The sequence below is a fragment of the Crocuta crocuta genome, unplaced genomic scaffold (genome assembly GCF_008692635.1).
Source record: "Crocuta crocuta isolate KB4526 unplaced genomic scaffold, BGI_CrCroc_1.0 scaffold95, whole genome shotgun sequence".
Lineage (NCBI taxonomy): Eukaryota > Metazoa > Chordata > Mammalia > Carnivora > Hyaenidae > Crocuta > Crocuta crocuta.
This window is the reverse complement of record NW_027530971.1, coordinates 274,122-297,086: the sequence shown is the minus strand read 5'-3', so window position 1 is coordinate 297,086 and position 22,965 is coordinate 274,122. Positions and strand designations below refer to the sequence as shown.

Below are 22,965 nucleotides of genomic sequence, written 5' to 3'. Positions count from 1 at the left end.
GGTGGGGTGGGGGGGGGGGGGTTGGGAGTAGAATTTAGGGTTAGCAAGCTTGGCCTTAAGGGTAGAGAGCTTGGGGGCACCTGGAGGCTAGAGAAGTGAAACTCAGACAGTCAAATGAACTGATGGGCATGGGGGAGGGCACTTGTTGGGATGAGCACGCAGTGTTATATGTAAACCAACTTGACCATAAACTATTTAAGAAAAAAAAAATGAACTTCAGGGTTAATAAAGCTCCCCAGGGTCAGGAGGGGAGAAGTCACAGTACAAATCTCTTCCTCCCACCTCAGCAGCTATGTTCTGTTTTCAGTCCTGGGTGCAGTGAGCCTGTTGCAGTCTGGTTTTCTGACTGTCAGTAATCTCATTAGCGTTTTCCCTGAATGGGGCTACTGATCCAGAGACATATGCTCAGAGAGGCAATTAAAGAACAGACCTTTTCCAAAGCAAGTGTGCTCTGTTGGGCTCATGGGTTTCATACCCTAATTTTACAGGACCCTCTACATCTCTCTGGAGATTAGATGCGTATGTGGGTCTTGCTCATGTATCAACATCTCATGAATATGCAATCAGTTGAGCTCTAGTCCCAACTCATTTTCAATTCATATGTGATAGAGTTCAATCCTGCCTTAGATTTACCTGCTGCTTTGTAGGTTATTGGCTAGCTGTTTATTGATGTAAGACATCTAGATATGTTTTATCAGGAGAGATAGTAATAAGCTGTTGTCAAAAATTTCAACTTCTGTCTCACTTCTGGTAACCATGTAGACATTTGTCAACAAAGTAGAATGTATTCTTTATTTATCTATCTATTTATTTATTTATATAAAGTTTGGAGAACTAGCTGTCCTTAAGACTGTGTTTTGGAGAAATGAACACTAGTAGCTAACTGCATTATTCTGAGTATATTTGGATAGAACTCATAAGAGAAAGGTGTTCAAAAGAACAAACAGAATTGTATTGGGAATATGATAGTGGGGAAAATGTATAACAGTTGTTGGAAAAGTGACTTCTTGAGACATGTGGAGGCCAGCTCTAACTCTAGGAGGTGAGTCTGGTTAAGCCACTTGGTTTTCGGGGGCCTCAGCTTCTCTATAAGGTCAGGACAGGGATATGGAGGGAACAGGTCTCCAAAACCAGTTGAACTTTCTGTCTGCTAGTTAGACAGTTGACTGGAGAATGGCCTTATGAGGGGCCAACTACTTTGCTGCAGTGGGAAATGGTGGTGGTGTGGTTTCTGCTTGAGGTCAGCCCTTGTCTGGCACATGGCCTGGCCCCCCACCCCCCACTGTAGATGGAAGTTCAGCTCTCTAGGCCTGGCCTCACGTGCCCCCAGTGTTCTCGCCAGAAGGAAAAACACCAACCGACCCTTTGGTTACTGCAAAGACTGAGATTTCCTGGCAGCAGTGCAAACATGTGCATTTTTTCCCCCCTTATTATACATCCGTAGACGGAATTAATGCTTTAGAAGGGTAGAAGGCAGTCACGGGAAGTAGTTCCTGTTTTTCTATGTCTTTGCCAAATGGGAAATAAACGTTCCTACCTTGTCTTCTTAGCAGGACTTCCTCTTTTCTCCTCCTTTCTTCTTTATATTTCTCATCTCTCTTTGAAACTTACATGTGAAGTGCACAAGGGCCAGGTGTTTTGGTGAGGAAGGGGGGGTGCGGAGTAGCGTGGTGGGTGCTGACAGGGGCATGTATTTTCCTCTCTGCACCAAGCTTCCCATAAACCTGTAGATTTATTCTTATGCCAGCATCACTGAATCTGACATTCCAGGTGTCACATGGTGACCCTTTTGCAGGTGACACAGCCCAGTGTCATTTCACTGTCCTAAAGGTGCTTCCTCAGAAGAGAGTTACCCCTTCCCCCAATACTTCTGTCTCCTTACTCTGCTGACTTTTTCTTCATTATTCCTACCACCCACTGCCTTCACAACACACTGCTATTTGTCTGTTTTCCACCTCCTTCCTAGAAGTTCCACAAGAGTGGGAACTTTGCCTCCTTTGTTCACTGCAGAATCCCTAGTTTCTAGAACAGCATGTAATAGGCACTCAATAAATACTTTTTGGGCCAATGGGACGCTTGCAGAGTTCAGGCTTCCTTGTTTGTTGAATGAATATGCAGTGAATATTTTATCCACTATCACCTTGCTAGTGAATCACACAGTAATTGGACTTTACACTGTATACTTCTAAGGTCCTTCAAGGCACAAATGAACTTGTGGAGTATATCAACTATTATAATAGAAGGAAAGTGATCTGTGGGGGGTGGGTCAGGTTATTGATATATGATTTACATACAATTAATTTACCCTTTAAAATTTTTTATTTTTGTATCTTTTAATATAATTTATTGTCAAATTGGCTTTAATTTACCCATTTAAAGTGTACAGTTTGAGTTTTGATAAATGTAAATAGCTGTATAACCACTACCACAATCATAATACAGAATATCTCCCATCACTCAGTGCTCCTTCTGTAATCTGTTTTCAACCTCCACCCATAACCACGGGCAACCACTGATCTGATTTCTGCCCTCATCGCTTCACCTTTTCTGCAGGTCATATAAATGGAGTCAGAGAGAGTAGGCAGTGTCCTATGTCTTGCTTATTTCCCTCAGCATAAGGCTTTTGAGATTCATCCATGCTGTTGTATATTTCATTTGTTCTTTGTTTATTGCTCAATAGTATTCCACTTTAATTTATCCATTAGTTGATGGACATTTGTCTATTTCCTATAAGACTTCTGTAAGTATTCACCCACGAGTCTTTGTGTGAACTTATGCCCTCATATCTTGAGTGAGTACCTAGCATGAGATGGTTGGGCTGTAGCAAAAGTCTCTGTGTAACTTTACAAGAAATTGCCAAACTGTTTTTACAAAGCGTCTGTTCCATTTTACATTCCAGCCAACAGTGTATTAGAGTTCTAGTTGTTCCACAGACTTGCTAGTGCTTTAATTTTTAAAAATTGTAATACTTCCAGCAGATGTGTATTTCATTGTGGTCTTAATTTGCATTTGTCTACAACTAATGATGTTGAGAGTCTTTACTTATTTGAGAAGGTTATGTTTTAGCAGTCTGTTATATTTTCTAGATACTAATAATTTTATAATATTAGTGGCGTCCGAGGTAAAAATATCTTAAGTTTATTTATTTTGAAGGGGGGAGGCAGAGAGACAGGGAGAGAGAATCCCAAGCAGGCTTCATACTATCAGTGTGAAGCTGACATGGGGCTTGATCTAATGAACCATGAGATCATGATCTGAGCCTAAACCGAGTCGGTTGTTTAACCAGCTGTGCCACCCAGGTGCCCTAGAAATGAAAATTTCTTTAAGAAAGTAGTTAAAAATTTGAAAAACCACTTTTACTAGGTCTATACTGTACAAAAGGGGGTTAGGGTGTGGAAACTATGTTAAATTTAGGCAAAGGGTGGTGGTCCTCCTGGCTGACTGATGATGATACCCAAAGGGAGAGAGCACATACAACTTGAACATGGAGATTGGCAGAAAGCAGATTCTATGGCTCCACTAGCCTGGGGACAGCTTGCTCAGGCCTTAGCTAAACCTGGTGTTTGTGGGAAGTAGACCTAGATTTAATTACATTTTCCCGGATGCCCCAGGAGTCGCCTGGGAAAGCTCAACCGTCCTTTGTGGCCGTGGAGCGTGTGTTAGAAGCCTGCTGAACATAGAGCTCCCTCTCTGGGGACAGTTTGCCAGAATCAGTTAATCAAGCTTGAATAATCAGTTACCACAGGCCCAGGAATGCCACCACCCTTACCTTCTGAAACCCTATTTCTGTCCATCTTTTAGTCAGTTGATTAAGCAAACATTCCCTGACTGCTTATTGCCTGCCAAGTACTAGGGAAAACATCGATGAAGGAAACAGAAATGGTTCTTGCGGACTCAGAATGAAGGAGAAATACTTCAAGGGAAAACAGAAGCAACCTTGGGATTACCCAGCAGGGTCTCCTAACCCAGGTGTCAGTTCAGGGGAGGTAATCAGGACAGCATCCTGGGCAAGTGGCAGCTACATGGAGACCTGAGGTTGAGGAAGAGTTAGCCAGGCAGACGGCGCTGGGAGAATGGATTTTCTGGACAGGGAACATGCCAAGGAGTCCCGGCGAAATTCAGAGCCCATCAGTAGTTTCTTCCGGCACGGTTTAGGAGGTGGGGAGCAGTGTGAGAAGGGTGGGAGTCATCAGGGAGACCAGTTAAACCACCACAGAGACTGGACTTCCTCCTCAGGGCAGTGAGGAGCTGGCAGAGGGTTCTAAGAGGGGGAATGGCATGTTTGGATATATGGATTAATCAAATAACTGAGGCTGCTCCCTGGTCAATGGATGGGAAGGGGACAAGACTGGAGGCAAGGAGACCAGTGAAGTGGCTGCTGTGGTCACTCAGGAGTGGAATTGACAGAGTGGCCTATTGACTGACGGTGATTGTGAAGTAGGACCCTTTCCAGCCAGTAACTGGAAATGTGCATAAGGGCAGAAGCGAGTGTGCGACTGGCTTTGAAACATTGAGAAATCTAGTACATAGTACAGCATTCTTTTTGGTTTTGGTTTGTTTGTTCACTTCCTTGAAAAACTGATGTAGAAATGTCCCTTTGGCTTCAGTTACCTGAGCAGAGGGGTTTGGGCATTGCCAAACCCTTCTCTGTGGACTTAATTGCCCCAGCAATGATCACTGTGTTCTGAAGTGGGAGGAGGGAATTATTCAGGAGGCCAGGGCCATGCCTAGGTGGGTGGGGGATTTGGGGAAAGAAGCCTGCCTGCTTGTACCCAGCAAAGCCAGAGCAGAACCTTCATTGCTGCTCTGGGCTACTTCTTGCTAACAACCTTCTCTACATGTGTCTTGGAGGGTGACTGGGCTTAGAACCCATGTTTGGAGACCCAGAAACTCTCCTTTCAGGAAAATATTCTCCAGAAAATCTTGTCCTGGCCTCTCTCATTTCATTGAGGTGTGTCTTCTCTTCCTCTGAGATTTTCCACTGAAGTTTAGGGGACTCTGTGCTGTGGTTTGTCCATGGGGGTCTCCGACATGAGGCTGTATAGATTTCATCCTTTCTATTTGCCCCCTAGTACCTTTCCAGAAACCCACAATGGATGTGCTAGAAATACTGGAATAGAAATGAATGTTTGGACAGGATAAAACCATTTCTCTGTTAGGAGGTACTGATAGAACAGAGAAAGATAAGTGGGGAGAAGGGAACTCCTTTCTTTGGCACTTAGAACATGCCGTGTACTGTGTAAGGAATTCATTTATATTATCTCATTTAATCCTTCAAATATCATGCAAAGTAGGTATTGTCATTTGCATTTTTTGATGAGGAAATTGATGCTCAGGGAGTATAAAGGCTTGGCCAAGGGCACATAGTTGGGGTACTGGGGCTAATTTCTATCAGGGCTCTCTTCTGCTATGTTAGTTGTCTTTTTAAATGACAAACTTGTGTGCTTGCTTCGGCAGCATATATACTAAAATTGAAATGAAACAGAGATTCGCATGGGCTCTGCACAAGGATAACATGAAAATACATGAAGCATTCCATATTAAAAAATGAATAATATAAAAATAAATAAATAAACAAACAAATAAGTAAGTAAATAAATAAATAACGTGTGTTCCAACCTTCTCATTGTTACCTTGGGGATCTGAAAAGATTCATGCAGCTTCTAAATCAACTGAGTGATTCCTAGAGAGCAGCTTTTGCATGAGAAAATTCTAGCTAATTATTTATTTCAGTATTTCTGGAATGCAAGCCCTATCCTAGGCCACTTACAAAACAATTTGGGATGACAGACATGTCTCACAGTGGCCTTCTGGCTCTCAGTGCCTGGGAGGTCTGTTGATATCTTTAAACAACAAATTGCAAACTGATGCAGTGCTGGTGTAACTTCTTTTTGGAATGAGAAATTTTGGGGGTCTGTATCCCTGAGGTTTGCTGAACTAATGATAAAGAAAAAAATAGGGGCAGCTGGGTGACTCAGTTGGATAAGCATCTGACTTTGGCTCAGGTCATGATCTCCCAGTTTGTGAGTTTGAGCCCTGCGTTGGGCTCTGTGCTGACAGCTCAGAGCCTGGAGCGGTTTCAGATTCTGTGTCTCCCTCTCTTTCTCTGCCCCTCCCCTGCTAATGCTCTGTCACTATCTCAAAAATGAATAAACATTTAAAAAAATTTAAAAAGAAAGAAAAGAAATAGGTCCTAATTCCTGATTGTTGGGTTGTCAGTGAATGAATCAAAATGCATAGTAGTGGGCTCATTCCTTCTTTTCAGACACTGAAAACTCCCTCCACTCTCTTTTCCTCTCTGGAGGTTTTAAATGCAAATCCTCATGAAGTGGGCAAGAAAAGGGTAAAATCCTGCTAGAGGTTGGCCTTTGCATTGAGATCTCATTTGGATGCATCGATTTTTTTTTTTTTAAAGTCCAATACTTGGTTTTGTATCCATGAGTGGTCACTGCATTCGTTCTTTTTGCTATTTGTTCCTCTTGCCTAGTGGCCCACTCCCACCTCTACCGCATTAGGGACTACAATGATAAACTGAGCTCTTTAGAAATAAAGCTGGTTTCTGAGTTGTGTCAAGAGTTTGTGACTACAGAGTGCCAGCAGAGTCTAGCTTTGATCTGTGTGTCCCTCCATTCTTCTTCCACTTTTCATATTCTATCTCTTCCCCCACTTTAATTTTAGTTTGACTATTTGGGATTATTCCAGCATTCAGTAAATACAGTTGTTGCGTGGGCAGCTGGGACACACAGAATGTTGTATCCGCTGCTTATGAGACCCATCCTTTCCCCCAGCAGGGTGAAATAGTCCTCCAAGGAGGTACCTGTGACACCTGACAAGGAGGGGCCAGGCCCTGTGTGCAGGTGCAGGTGGAGTAGAGCCAGAGTGTACATGTGTCTAGACAGTGGGAGATTGTTGGTTTCACAGGTGATGCTCTCCACCTGCCTTAGCCGACTTGTTTCTCCGTGGGATATTGCTTTCTTTTTACAGACACACAGCACTCGGATTGTCCTTGTCACCTGGGAACCAGGTGTCAGTGGCATTTCCTTGGTGCTTACTCACAGTCATCTAAAATATGCCATGGCTTTCCAGATTGGAAAACTGCTTTATTGATGGTGCTGTTTATCATTTGAAGGGCGCAGCTTTGTGGCCAGATGAAAATGTAGTCTGTAGTGAATTTCAAGAAATAGCATAAATTACTGCAGGTTCGAGGCAAAATTTATAAATGCTACTACCATTTTATGTGAAGGGAAGCATTTTTCTTAGAGAAGTGAGGCAGGTGTCTGGGATTCCAGTGTGCCATGTCCAACCTCAGGGTTTTGACCAGCCATGATTGCTCACTTAAGTCTCTTTGTAAGTTCATTTTTCATTTCCAAATGGTCACACTAATGGAGCTAAAATGATTAGGATTATAATGACCAGCTTCCAGACTGTTGCCAGAAAACCTGAGAATCCCTGTTTACAGGAGAAACCCTGAAGCCACATGTTGGGGACTCAGGACTTCCTGAGTGTAATTAGGACACCGATCTGGATTTTGAGGTCCCAGGTGAGGGAGTTGGTGCAACAGCCCTCACTGGTGTATGGCTTTGCAGCAATAACTGATAGCGTTCTCTCCTGCTTTTTCTTTCAGTTAATGACCAGCCACAGCATCCCTGCTGTGAGCTGCTGCGGCTGCCTCCAGGAGCTCCTGAGCCACGCACAGCTTGCTGTGGCTGCCAGCTGAGGAAACATGGCTTACTGGCCACAGTTGAGATTGCTGCTGTGGAAGAACCTCACTTTCAGAAGAAGACAAACGGTAAGATTGGGTTTCTCTGAGGGGTTCTCCTCTGCTTTTCTTCATGGTTGTGAGTTGGAGATTGGAGAAGGGAGGAGAGGGAATCCTCTTGGTTTCTCAAAGGTATAGAATGAATCTGGCCCTAGTGGGCACAAGTCCAAGTGGTCCCGATAGAGCTCTACTGCTTATCAGAAAGGGAAGAGTTGCGGCCAGGCAGAAATGTCAGCTTTAGTTTGTGTTAGTGCCCAGGCGTGAGTTCTGACCCCTGGAATCTGGCACAGAATTGCCCTTGACCATCCCACTCTTTCCCTTTGCTGCAGCCCTGGGGGCCACCTGGCTCTGAGCACCTGAAGAGCCCCAGTATTTCTGGGAGGTGGGAATAAAGTGAGTTAACAGCCCAGCTCTTAGACGCTGAATCTGTTAGTGTCAGTGTAGACTCTCTCAGCTCTGACTGAAAACCTGGAGGAATAAAAAACCGAGATTTGTTTGATTTCTGTAGAGTTCTAAGCTGTTCACTTCCTGGTTGGGACATGAATTCTTCGCATAATCTTGAGATCATCTTTAATGCTCAGGTGAATGGGATTTGTACACAGAGGATGGTAAAAGCTATGAGGCGTGGTGAACTCCCTGAAGCTCAGACATCAGCTCTTGGCTTGTCTATCTCTGATGAACACTCCTGGACACCTCATTTGGTCTTCTGGGCTTAGCTACACCTCTCTGTAGTTGGCTTCTAAATCTGTTTCCTGCCCTGCCTTTTCTTCTGAGTTCGGATCCTGAATCCCCACTGGGCTATCTTAACTAAACTTAACATGCCTATAAGCAAAATGATCATCTTTCTTAGACTCAAAGAGCTGTAAGAGACCTTTGAGAGAGTAGAATTAGTGATTCTCAAACCAGAGTAATGCTTGGGCATTATTTAAAAAAAAAACCAAAAATATCAAGGTTCCCCTTGTGTTTGCGAAATTTCTTCTTTATTGTGATACTACTTAAGTGTGTACATATGTGAAACTAGATATAAACCTCTGTACTTAGAGGCTATTATACAACCATATGACCCATACATACTTAAAAATTAAATGCAAACAAAATTGCAAAACCAATACAATTCAAATTAACATTGTTAATGTAATAAGACAGCTGTCGTTGTTCAGCTGAAACCAAATTATAAGTAGTAAGGTGAATATGGTTGTGAATGCTTAGTGCTGATTCTTTGGAGTTTGGACAGTCTACATTGCTGTGCGAATGATTCAATTCTTCAACCACTTTTCCAGTGACCTTCGTTTGATGTCACTTGGCATTCGTTTGGTCCAATCTCCTCATTTACAAATTGCGTCCGCATCTGTTCCTTTTTCATTAGTCTGCTACAATTATATCTGTGCCAACACAATCACAAACACAAATATAAACTTAGGCTTTGAAATCTTGTGCCAGAAGTAGTTATAAAGACGGCATTCAGAAGATTCAGATATGTTTATTTGAATTTGTGTAGATGACCATTGAAGTGAAAACACAACATGTTTAAAATCCTCAAAGAGAACTCATTTAGTCCCTCATGAATATATATATTCTAGTCAGAGAACACTGCTTTTTATTTTATTATTTTTTATTTTATTTATTTTTTTTCCCATCATGTTATAAGTAGAGACCTGAATCCTTAGGTCACTAGTCAGAGAGTAGAAACTAGAATCTATGTGTCCTGTCTGTCTTGATAATAGTAATAGTAAAATATTATGTGTTATTATATAGTAAAAGCAAACACTTAGGATCAGCTTCCATATCCTAGCCACTTAAGTGGGTTATTGATTAGTTTATTCCTTTAGGACCCCGTGAAGTACTGTTATTTCCTTGTGTTGTAGCTGGGGTACTTGAGGTAGAGAGCGAGTGTTAAGTAATCTGTCTGGGGTCCATCCACACTGCTAGTCAGGAGCGCATTTGGTTTCAAGTCTAGATAATCTGACTCCAGAGCTAGCACTCTAAATAACCATCAGATTGCTTTTCAGTAGCATCATTTTTTTTGTTTTCAGACTTAAAAACTTGAAGTTTCTGACCTTTTCCTCGCCTTTGCTCCTGTTTCTCATGTCTTTCCCCAGGTCCTGGTGTTTCCAAATCCTATGTGTTCATCACCTGTCCTCACTTCTTACCTGTTGTGTGCTTCAGACCTCCTCCTCTTCTCATCCTGATGGCAGCAGCCCACATGATGGGGAACCGTCTCTGCCATAGCGCGTCCATTCATTAGCCTCTGCGTGGTGGCAAGAATTGTATCATCTTAGCAATGAAAGCAGGGCTCCAAAGTAGTTCAGTCCAGACCTCCCATTTCACAGATGAGAACTCTGAGGTGCAAAGCAGAGGAGGGATTTCCCCAAGCTCAACCAAGGAATCAGGAGCTGGGGGTCCTGGAACAGGACCTGAGTTGGGCCATCCAGACTGGTCCAGCCTCCACTGGTCTTGAGCTTGTCACTTCTGGCTTAGCACTGCTTGTGGATTGAAAAAGAGTTAAGATTAGGGAGATAGGCAGGCTTAGTCAAAGGCAATTTGTAGCCTTCTGGCAGAGTTTTTGTTGGCGGAAGTAAAGATACAGCATGTGACACAAAAAGACTCTTCTAGATGGTACACCACAAACCTGCTAGCTTGTCCTTACTTCCTTTCCTGAGAGCTAAAGGTAATGTATTTTGCTGAACCTGAAAAAAAAAAAAGGGTAGTTTATTTCAGGTTACAGATGCTTACGTTGTCAAAGCTGGAGAGATCTAGGCTGCCCCTAGTACAGTCGATGAATCTGGGATTCTAGGCCTGGGGGCAGGGATTGAGTGGGTCAGTCACAGAAGTAGCAGCAGAACCAGTTTCCTGAGGGCCCTACAGGCACCCCACCCCCCACCCCAAGCAGGTTTTGCTTTACCTGCCCTAAGGGATTTTAAGTGCTGACTGGTAGCTACTTCCCAATCCACCTTGCTTGGATTTCTGGATGATATTGTTGAGACACGGGGACCTGTCCAGAGTTTTGGTGCCTCTTCATTAGCTCACAGTCAGAACCTGCCCTACCCAGTAGGCAGAGAAAGAAGCTCCATGATCTCTCTTGCCCACGATGTGTGGGATATCATTGCTTATTTCGCGTTTTCTCAGATCCTAGAGAATGCACACTCAGCTCGAGCCCGGTACCTGGGATATGCTTAATAAGTGGTCACTGAACGAGTGGTAAATGTGTTAAATGGGCCATTAGTTTGCAGGTCTCTGGCAGGCTTCCCTGCAGTAGGGGCCTTGTGTTCTGCTGCTGGGAAGAATATGTAAAAACTGGGAGCTGAACAGCACACCCCAGAATAACCCTGTGGAAGGGCAGTATTTGCCCTTTCCCTCTCTGCCCTTGTTTGCTGATGAATCCTGGGGACCTCTCTTGTGCCCCATTTTGTCCCCTCATGACGACCATCAACCAGGGTTAGCTTTTCGTTGTTTCTGTTGGGCAAAGAATACACTGAGTTACGAAAGTCAGGTGCAAAGCTCAGTTTGAGTCCAAAGTAACGGTTAACTTGTGTGGGTGGCAGTCACTCAGTACAAACAGGGCCTGGGCCCGGAAGGGCGAGGGGCTTCAGAGCTCTCAGGATTCTCATCTGGTTTTAGGCTGACCCAGAGGCCAAGGTCCCATGGAACAGATGGGACAGTGTGGCCATCCAGCCTTTCTTTTTTGTTTTTGCGGTTTTCTCCATTAGATCCAATCATTAGTCACGTGGCTGGGAAAATAGGTAATTCTAATTTTTGCATAGAGTATAGGTATTTGGACATTGGTTAATGATAAGGAATAAACTATTAAATAAATTGAAATTAAAACTCCTCATTTAAGACCCATTAGAGAATTTTCCAGGTTAGATGGAAACTTTCCATATTCCCTCTCCACTTCGTTTCAGCTGATACATTTCTTCCTAGTCCTTGTTTCTTGTCTGTCAGTGACAGTTCAAATCCAGATAAGAATTCTAATTTTTATTTAATTCTAATTCTGTTCTAATTCCAGCTTGGACACCATATGCCTCAATGGTTAAGTCCTTTCTCTTGAGTTTAGTTTCATCTTGTACGGGAAGAAGAAAGTTAGAACACGTAGCCATTTATTGTTTCACTGAGATAAATATTGACTGAGCATACACTACGTATGGGACGGTGGGCCAGGTGTATGGTGGTGGAGCAGACAGACATGATCTTGGCCTTCACGGAGCTTACAGTTCAGTGAAAACCATCACAGAAGTAAAAATATAGGAACAAATTGTGATAGGTGTTAGGAAGAGAATAAATCAGACAAACTGTGGCACTATGTGAGATACTACCAGGCTATGGATAGGGACTTCATGAAGAATGGAAAGTTATGACATTTAAGCCCAGAGCCCTGAAGTTCAAGTTGGGGAAGATCAGGAGCTCAGAGATTAGGGGCAGCATCATATTCCAGGTAGAGAGACACGGGGTGTGAATGCTATGGGGCCTCATGCATGTTCCCAAGTCAAGGAACAGAAAAGCCAGTAGCACTGGTGGTACAAATTAAGACCGGTTGAGGATGAGCTGGGGATTGGCAGGGACAGGTAGGTCGTGCCTGGCCTTGAAGCTGGGGAAGGGCAGTTGAATTTTATTTTATGTGCGGAAGTCCCTGAAGCGGATGGGTCATGATTATGAGAATCAGATTGTGTGGTCCTTGGCCCTGAGGGGACTTGAGAGGCAGTAGCCCAAGGAGACCATTGTAATCATTACCTGTATATGATAGAATCATTTTATGCTCTGTCGTTCTGTTTTCTTCTTTCATGTGACATAATTTGGTGTCTATATTTTCCTATTTCCAAATAACTTTCATATTTGTAGTAATAATTCTTGATGTGTAGACTGCAGTTTGTAGTTTTGAAATACTTTTATATCCATTATCTTCTTAAATTTCAAAGCAATTCTGAGAGGAATGCATTAAAATCTGTGTAGCAAGTTAGGAAGAGGAAGATCTTTTGGCCCCAAATCTACCATGGCAGGATTCCGTTGACGTTGCTGGTAATTTTACAGTAATTCACCAATGCAGCTTTTATTTGATAAGTTCGTATCCTATTGCCAACATTTGGATGTTTATTTATTGACTCTGAACCTTAGTGTCCTCAACTGTAAAGTGGGTACAAAAGCACATGGGGGTCAGTAGAACTGGGGTCAAGTGCGGGTGTACTCTCTTGCCACGCGATGGGTGATAACTTCTTCAAACCTTAGTTCCATGATTCAACCTGTCTCACAGAGTCATTATGAGAATTAAATATTAGAGACGAAATGTATAAAAATCCCTGGTATATAGAAGGGCTCACTATTGGCTATGACTGTTGTAAATCTATAGCCCACTGTAGATATTTTGTGACTGCCGCTGAATGGGGTCATTTCCCACCGGGGCCACCTGCTGTGTTAATGTCATGTGGCTTCTGGAGTTGGGCAGAACTAGCAGTTAATCTTAACTCTGCCTCTGTCTCTGTGACTGACACCTCCTTCTCCCCCACTTACCCCTTGTCCCGACATTAGTGGTTCCTACATCACAAGGTTGTTTGGAGAAATAAATGGGATAATCCATATGTAATGGGCCTACTACATATTGGACGCTAAATAAATAAATGGTAGCTACTATTTATCCTAAATATACAGATGGTAGCTTCAGAGTACCAAGGTTGATGACTACTGTTTATCTTACTCATACTCTTAGCTTAATTCTGTTTTTGTTTTTTTCTGAGTTCATTATTCTTTCCTGAGTTCATTCACAGTTATGCCATTTTTAAAAAATTTTATTCCTGTTGATATTTGTAAATGATTTTATTTAGCTGTAAGCTTATAGCATAAAATTTTGTGCTCTGGTTCTTTCACTTAATATTATATGGTTAATAGTGTCTGTGTTTCATAGTTGTGATGACTGCACATATATTGTCTATTAAATGTATCATTTCTCATTGCTGCGCAGCTAAGTTGTTTCCAGTATTTTGCAATTGCAGTGTTTTAGTGGATGAATAACTTCATGTATAGAGCTTTTTGGTATTTTAAATTTAGTTCTGTAGGGTGAATTCGTAGGAATATTACTTGGTCAGAGGCGATACTCCTATTGCTTTTCCAGACGCTGCATACTGATTTGTGTTTCCATCTGTATTATTTTATAAACTTCATTCTCTCACTCAGTGAACATTTTGTAGGTCTTCCATGTGGCAAGCTTACTGAAAAGAAAATGACAGTGGGAGAGAAACTCCTTTTTATTTTTTTATTTTTTTTTAAAGTTTATTGTCAAGTTGGTTTCCATATAACACCCAGTGCTCATCCCCGCAGGTGCCCTCCTCCATGCCCATCACCCACCCTCCCCTGTCCCCCACCCCCATCAGTCCTCAGTTTGTTCTCAGCACTCAAGAGTCTCTCATGGTTTGCCTCCCTCCCTCTCCCAAATTATTTTCCCCTTTCTCCTCCCCCATGGTCCTCCATTAAGTTCCTCCTAATCCACCTATATGTGAAAACATATGGTATGTCCTTCTCTGCCTGACTTATTTCGCTCAGCACAACACCCTCAAGTTCCATCCACGTTGCTACACATGGCCAGATTTCATTCTTTCTCATTGCCATGTAGTATTCCATGGTATAGATGAACCACATCTTCTTGATCCATTCATCAGTTGATGGACACTTAGGCTCTTTCCATGTTTTGGCTGTTGTTGAGAGTGCTGCTGTGAACATTGGGGTACATGTGCCCCCGTCCATCAGCTCTCCTGTATCCCTTGGGGAAATTCCTAGCAGTGCTACTCCTTTTTAAATAGGGCCCCTGCTGTGCCATGTGCTGATGAAGGCACTGAGTGCCTGGGGAACTCCGAGGAGGGGCTTTCATCTCTGATGCTAGAAGAGGCTGAATGCCATTTTTGAAATCTTGGAGATTTCACTGTGTTTTGCCTCTTTGGGATTATTTAGAGAAATAGTAGGAAGACTAACCATGTCTTCAGCCTTGGAAACCCCACTGACACGTGCTTTCTTCCAAAGAGGGACTCATTTGTCTTTTTCCCCCCTTAGTGTGCTGTCAAATAGTGTAAAGTATTCTTTATGGATATATGGTAACAGTGGATTTTTGTTCCATTTGAGAAGTAATACATATACATTATGGAAAATTTAGGAAACACAGGAAAGGTTTTTATTTTAAAATTTAAAAAAATTTTATGTTTTTAAAGTTTTTTATTTTGGGGGGGGGAGTACGCTAGTGTGCACAAGCAAGGGAGGGGCAGAAAGAGGGAGAGGAAGAATCCCTGTCAGGGCAGAGCCCAATATAGGACTTGACCCCACAAACCTTGAGATCATGACCCAAACCATGAGCTCATGACCCTAGCTGACATCAAGAGTTGGACACTCAACCAGCTGAGCCACCCAGATACTCCAGGACAGGAAAGTATTGTGAAAAGTCACCCATGTTCTTACTACCCCAAGATAGCTACTGTTATCATCCTTGTATTTCCTTCCAAAAAGAAGATTAAAGAGTTTAATTGGTAACCATATCAAAGGTTTCTGGAAATTAAAAATGGTTTTTTTTTTAAATATTTTTATTTATTTCTAGGAGAGAGAGAGAGAGAGACAGTGTGAGCAGGGGAGGGTCAGAGAGAGAGGGAGACACAGACTCTGAAATAGGCTTCAGGCCCTGAGCTGGCAGTCAGCACAGAGCCCAGTGCGGGGCTCGAACCCACGAACCGCGAGATCATGACCTAAGTGAAAGTCAGATGTTTAACCGACTAAGCCACCCAGGCGCCCCAAAAATGGATTATTTAAAATACCAAAATCCAACAACACATGACAAACAAACCCCCAAACAGTCTGAAGCACCAGCAGGAGCAGAGAGTTTTTGTTAATTATGATCTTTTCACAGTATGGAATATCAAAGTGGCCATTAAAATCCATATTTTAAGAGAATATTTTGTGTCATGGAAAACTCCCATTATGATAAATAAAAAAGCCAAATACAAAATTGTATATGCTGTATAATGTCAGTTTTGTAGAGTAAGATATTCACGTAGGCATAGAAGAGGCAAAACATTTTAACAGAAAGCCATTGTTAGCTCAGTTTACTAGGGATTATTTTTGGGAAGTAGGATTAAGGGTGATTTGTATTTACTTTTTTCTACTTCTCTGGGTTTTTTTTTCTTTTTTCTTTTTTTTTTTTGAGAGAGAGAAAGATAGAACGTGAGTGGAGTAGTGGTGAAGGGTGAGGGAGAGAGAGCATCCCAAGCAGGCTCCATGCCCATTGTGGAACCTGATGCTAGGGTTCATCTCATGACCCTGGGATCATGACCTGAGCCAAAATCAAGAGTCGGATGCTCAACTGACTGAGCCACCCAGGCACCCCATGGATTTTTTTAATTTAAAATTTTTCTCAATGAAAATATATGGACTTAAATATCAAGAAAAAAAATCTGTTTAAAAAAAGAAGGGAGGATTTCAGGCCAACGTTCTCTTGGCTTTATGGGTTTGCAGCTACATTTGTAATTAATCTCAACCACAAGGCCCCGTGACTCTTCTGGGACCTTTGGTGTTCATCCTAATTAGAACATCAGAGTCTAGAAATGAAGGGAATGAAAGAGGTGAGAGTCTTTAGGCAGTGTAACTAGTTGTCTGAGTACCCTTGGTTCGGTTGAAGTGTGTCTAATGATTTCCCTCCTGTCCCTAGACTTATCTCTCCCCTGGTAAGCCCTGAGGCAGAGTTTGCCTTTAGAGACACCATATTGTTTTCACCAGTGTATCATGCTTACTTGTAAGCTGCTGATCTAACCCACTGCAGAAGATGGTGCCCAGACCTTCATGGATGGGGAAGAAGAACTTTGCATTTTCCCCAGCTTTCCAGTCCTGGAGGCACACAAGGTCAATATGGAATCCTGTGTGATTTTCCATTGTGCTTTGGAGACCTTTCCATTGTGCATTGGAGACCTTTCCTCAGCCCCATGGCGGGCAACTTTGTGTGCATACAAAAGAGCAGAGGTGGTATGTTTAGCACAGCAGGCTGCCCAGCTTTCTCCTTTCAACAAATGGTCCTTCACTACCTGACACTGTCTCAGGGCTGGGAATGCAAAGCTGACTCAGTGTTTGCCTTGAGGGGGTGCTCATATTGTAGTGAGGAAGCCAGTGATAGATGATCTCAGGGGCTGGAGGAAAAGGCTCTGGGAGGAATATCCACTGGCTTCTATTATAGGAGAAGGGCTTCTAAGCTCAGTATGAGATTTTAGTAAAGGAAATGATCCCTGAGTAAGTCTGTCTTGAAGAAGGAATAGTTAAGTACTGAACCAGATGAAGCAGGATAGGAAGCATTTTCCTTTTCTTAAGGAGAAAACAGAGGTATGGAATAATAGGTCACAACATGAGAACTGTAGACAATTCAGTGTTGTTAAATCCTGGAGAGTGGTAGGAGAAGCTGGAGATTTGATCAGTTGTTTAATTTTGCTGTGGATTTCCCAAAGCCCAAGAGGGTTAGGCATGCGTGTTATTTTTTAAAGTCACAGCACTCTGTCTTATTTCCCCCCTCAGTGTCAGCTGTTGCTGGAAGTGGCCTGGCCTCTGTTTATCTTCCTGATCCTGATCTCCGTTCGACTGAGCTACCCACCCTATGAACAACATGAGTGTAAGTATCTGAGCATCCTGCCCGGGACTCCAGGCACGCGAAATCCAGGTAGTGAACACCGGCTACATCTGGCCTGTCCCAAGACGCTATCTTTAGGAAACACCACACGTAGTTTGGAACAGAAAAGCTTCCAATTTTTTGATAAGGCGTGAACTCAGGAAACCATATTCAGTCTTAGTAAATGGGGATAATAGTAATTATAATAATAGCCAACATCTGTTTCATCCATTTTAGATCACGAAAGTAGAATAACCTTATCCATAAGTCAGAAAGTGGTGATTAAAAAAGCCTCCTGGGGCAATGTCTCAACTGTCATCTGGACCCTGCCAGTTTTTTTCACATGCATTATGTCTTTATTGCACAATTTGCAAATCATGGAACATATAATTTTAAGCAGTATTTATATAGAACTGTTCAGATTGACTAACAGTCTTTCATTTGATTGTCATAACAACCTTGTATGATAGACTCTCAGTGTTATCTGTTGCTTAATTTCTTGAGAAGTAAACTGAGGCTGCAAGAAGTGCAGGGACTTGCCCAAGGTCACATATCTCATAAGTAACAGATGGAATTACGTTCAAATCATCAGACTCCCAATCATGTGTTTGGATGGTGGCCGTTAAAAAAATGAGCATAGGGGGCGCCTGGGTGGCTTAGTCGGTTAAGCATCCGACTTTCTCTTAGGTCATGATTTCGCGGTTCGTGGGTTTGAGCCCCGCGTCGGGCTCTGTGCTGACTGCCAGCTCAGAGCCTGGAGCCTGTTTCAGAGTCTGTCACTCCCTCTCTCTCTGACCCTCCCCTGCTCACGCTGTCTCTTTCTCTCTCCTAGAAATAAAAAAACAAAAAACAAAAAACAAAAACATTAAAAAAATGAGCACAGAAAATACAGTAAGGGCTAAGAACACAAGCTCTAGATAGATGTCAGGTTACCTGGGTTTGAATTCTGGTTTCAACACTTACTAGGAATATCACCTTGGGCAAGTGACTTAGCCTCTCTGTACCTAAGTGTTCTTATCTCTATCAAAGGAGATAGAACAGCACCTACCCCCCTGTGGTGGTTGTGTTATTCTGCAATCACTGTCTTTGTCTCCTGGCTAGGCACGCTGGGTGGACTGACTCTGCAGAAATGTCCCTGTCTAAAGGGTCAACGTTTATGTGGGAGGTTTAACTGGCATCTCTGTTCCATTGCTCCCATGACTTTTCCTACCATTAACCAGCTTCACTCATACCCCGCCAGCTCTGCAGGCTTGCAGGGTACTGTTCCTCAGGGAAGAGATGGGGATAGGGTCACCTTTTAATTGTGTTCTTGGTCTGGTCCCATCTCTCTCATAGCACATAATGACAGTTATTTACCTGCCAGTTTGCTAGTGCATATTATACCTATTCAAGTTAAAAATAAAGCGAAACAAAACATGAAACCCACAAAACCTCAAGGACAGTCTACGAGATGTCATTTTTCTGATCTTCAAAAAAGGAAAAGAGCATAAAATGAAATATACACTCAATTTGTGGGCCGGGGAGGTAATTCTGGTTTTTCTTTTTCTTTTTCTTTTTTCAATAGTTTATTGTCAACNTCTTCTCCCCCATGGTCCTCAGCTAAGTTCCTCCTAATCCTCCTATTGGTGCAAACATATGGAATCTGCCCTTCTCTGCCTGACTTATTTCGCTCAGCATAACACCCTCAAATTCCATCCATGTTGCTACACATGGATATTCTGGTTTTTCTTTCGGTGCCCTGAACAATATGCATATTTGATTTTATTTAAGCATTACCCTAAGCTTCACTGAAGTACACGTTTTGGGGAAAACTCTGCTTTTCCATCTGCTAGTCTATATACTCTCTCAGGAATGATCACAAACAGGCAAGATGGTATGGTAGAAACAGCGCAGACCTTGGCATTAGACAAATTGAGGTTTGTTTGGATCCTTGCTACACTACTTGCTGAGATTGTGATCTCGGACAAGTTGTTAAATCTTAACCCAGAGCCCCCTGGATCTAGACTATAGATTCTCAGAAACATGAGGTTCCTATACTTACAGAAAGCAGGTGAGCGTTTTGTCCCCCACTGTGCACTTCTTATAACTTTACCTACTGTTCTCATCACCTTCTGGGAACCTAGCCAGAAGAGCAGAGAGCTAAGATGAAGCTTGCAGAAGTGTCCTGTCTCTAGGAACAAAGGATTGGTGTTTAACTCTTCCTCATAAATCTTCCCTGGTTTGGTCATGGTCCTCATCACTTCCCTGGGCCCTGGAAGTCCATTATGCTATTTGATTGTCCACCTGTATACCCAATGCCAAGTCCCCATCTTGCTTTTTTTTTTTTTTTCAAATCGTGGGATACAACCTATAGGAAAGGGTTTTTGCTTTACTCCCTAAGGATCAGTCTGAAATAACTTCACCTTCCATTGCCCTGTGTTTCCTGGACCAACACCACCCTGTCTTTGGTGCCAGTATCTCCAGGAGGTTAGAGGAGAATCCCTTGATTCTTCGAGTGTTTGGTTGGGTTACATAAATTTCACCTGCATGAGGACCAGCTGACTTAGGCAAGGGCCCTTGTTTGGTTTTCCTTGAACTATTAACAGGGAGATAAGGAGGTTAACTGAGTAAATGTTCAACAGGCCAGAGTCCCTGCAGAGGGTGGCCACAGTGATCAGATCTTGTCACATCCTTGCTTTGGATGTTGCCTCTCTGGTTGGACTACAGATCGAAGAAAAAGGAAGAAGGACCCCAATATTGAAATTGCAAAGGGTAGCAAACTCCTGGTATAGTTTACCTTCGGGGGAGCCTTCGTTAGTACATTTGCATGAAAAGAGTAAGATGAGTAAAACAGGATTCCTGCTTTGGAGGATGGTGGTAACTGTGAGGTGGAGGGACTGTTCCTGGCCAGACAGTAGCTGAGTGAGTACTTTCATAGGTTCATAACCACAGTGCCTCAGTAACCTGACAGGCTCACTCATTGAGCCTTTACCCTGTGCCAGACACCCTGATGCCTGCTTTGCCTGTAAGAATGCATGCAATACTCCCCGCAGCTCTGTGAAGTAGATTGTATCTTTATCACCATTTTACACATCAGGAAACTGAGGTAGGAGTTCGGTAACTTGGCCAAAGTTACTACTTAGCAGGTTTCAGGGACCAGATGTGAAACCCAGTTGGTCTAACCTCAGAACCTGTAAAGCTACACAGCTTGTCATCACTGAGAGCCATTGTTTTTTGTTTTTGTTTTTTATGTTTATTTATTTACTTTGGGGGAGAGAGAGATGTGTGTGCATGTAGGGGATGGGCAAAGAGGGGGAGAGAGAATCCCAAGCACACTCCATGCTGTCAGCACAGCCTGATGCAGGGCTTGATCCCATGACCCTGAAACCATAACCTGAGCCGAAGTCAAGAGTTGGACAGTTAGCTGACTGAGCTATTCAGGTGCCTTGAGCCATTCTTTTTAATGGCCAGTAACTCTTTTAGGATCACAGATAACCCTGAGAATATGATGAAAGCTGGAGCCACGGCCTTTCTGTCCAGACCACACATGCTTGGTCCTCAGGTTAAAAGCCCCTGGTTCCAGGGCGCATTTATCTTGTGCTCGTAAGTGGCACTTGTGGCTGACTACCTCAAACCTTTCACACCTGGGACCAGCCCAAGTCTCCCCAGTCATGCTGTTGTAAGAAGTGCCTCCATAAGGAAGGGAAAGGAGGGTGAGGGGGTGACCTATGGGATGGGGCTCATTGTTCTGATAAGCAACAGAACAGCAATGACAACAAATGTAGCTTCACAGATGACGTCTGACTCCAAGTCAGCATGGTTACTAGGTGCCTTTGGGGAGCTTGTGAGCTGGCAGAGGAGAAGAAATTAACATGTTTGGCCAACAGAGGACAGTACCTCAGGAATAAGGGGAAGAACATGGATCGGGATCACAGACATGTGGGTTCCACTGCCAGTCCCGCCCACTGTCTCCTGAGCATTCTTCACCTGACACTTCATCTTGCTGCGGTTTCCTTAGTGCATGAAAGAATTGGATAAGGTCATTCCCAGGGCCCCTCCGCATCTCTGAAAGATAAAACAGGAGGTAGAAGGTGAAATAATGATGGCCAAGTGCTTGCTACACACCAGACACATTCTGTATATGGTCTACTCTACCCTTGTCATCATTTCTCAAGGGCTGGGGTCTCAAATCCCATTCCCCAGGTGATGTTAAGTAGATTAAGAACCACTATCTGATACCAAGTTTCTGACCCAGAGTAGGATTGGTCCAGAGGTGGCCAGTTTCTGGGATGTGGGTAATGGGAAAGACAGATTTGGGATGAAGCAGTGTATGGGTGGAACCAAAAGAGATTAAGGTTCCTATCAAGTCCCAGAATCACTTCAAAGAATTAATGTTTCTCTTTGTGGTTTTCTTCTTCTTGATTTCATAGGCCACTTTCCAAACAAAGCCATGCCATCTGCAGGAACGCTTCCTTGGGTTCAGGGGATTATCTGTAATGCCAATAACCCCTGTTTCCGTTATCCGACTCCTGGTGAGGCTCCTGGGGTTGTTGGAAACTTTAACAAATCCATGTAAGTACTATATCAGGTTTTCTTTCCAAACTTGTCAGTTAATACCTTCCCTTCCTTTCTCAACCTCCAGAGAATTTTGAATGGTTGAATTAGACTGAAGTTGCTTTTGTAAAGGTTTGAGGAACGAGGGCTGGGAGGATTGCTGCCAGGACTTAAGACTGTGGGGACCTTACTTCAGTGCATTTTAGGAGTAAGAGTCATGTGGTTGGGGGCCATTCTTCTAAAAACAGGTCAATAAGTAGAGAAGGGGGAGACAGAGCATGTTGCTCTGTCCTTTAATTCGCCTACTCATTTAGCAGTGTTTCCTGTGCATCTAAAATGGCTGGTCTTAGAGTTGGGGAAGGTGGTACAGAGATGAGCACAGGCGGGAGCCTGCCCTCAAGAAGCACATGGCCAAGGCTCAGAGAATTGGGTCCTCTGCTTCCAGATCCACTCTTACTCTGTCACTGCCCTGCCCTGCAGCGTCCTCATGTCTGCAGGTCTTTCTCTTCCCCGGGTATGAGCTCCCTGACAGCCAGGATGTTGCTTCCTTGGCTCCTGTATCCCTGGCTCCTGGCTTCAATACTAGACATAGCATGGACTTAATAAGTATTTGCCTAATGAGGAAGATTGAAGATTCTTGGAATGCACAGAACCACGGCCTGAGTTAGAGAGGACAAAGGACTGTATGAGATGTATTAGGACAGTTCTGAGGAAGCAGCAGTTGGGGCAGGCAGGGCCACATGACAGTGTTCATGGACCTCAGGCTTTGTAGGTTTCATGGACCCCCTTTTATAACTGTGTTGATATAAAAATGAATATAATCTAGGTTGGATTCATTATCCTATATATTCATTTGAATTTCTAAATTTCATTTTTTTTACTCTGACTTTAAAAGAAATGTAAAAATTTTGTGGACCCCTAAGAACATTCTGGGCCATAGGCACTGTGCCTACTATGTCTCATGGATAAGTTGGCCCTGGATTTGTGTGTGTGTGTGTGTGTGTGTGTGTGTGTGTGTGTGTGTGTGTGTGGGGGAGGGCTTGGGGGTGGAGAGGCGCAG

At 43.2% G+C, this 22,965-nt stretch overlaps 1 protein-coding gene and 1 non-coding gene across 2 annotated transcripts in view; both read left to right on the top strand.

The window, feature by feature from the left end:
- The window catches only part of ABCA1 (ATP binding cassette subfamily A member 1), a 130,774-nt gene that overhangs the window by 13,413 nt on the left and 94,396 nt on the right, over positions 1–22,965 (top strand). The window contains exons 2-4 of the mRNA XM_077769825.1: positions 7,625–7,789; positions 17,282–17,375; positions 21,782–21,923. Coding sequence (XP_077625951.1) covers positions 7,724–7,789; positions 17,282–17,375; positions 21,782–21,923 — 302 coding nt within the window. The 5' untranslated portion in view covers positions 7,625–7,723. The remainder of the gene's footprint in view (positions 1–7,624; positions 7,790–17,281; positions 17,376–21,781; positions 21,924–22,965) is intronic.
- Positions 5,442–5,545, top strand: LOC144236297 (U6 spliceosomal RNA). Its single transcript, XR_013336480.1, has one exon. It is a non-coding gene; the product is annotated as a U6 spliceosomal RNA (small nuclear RNA).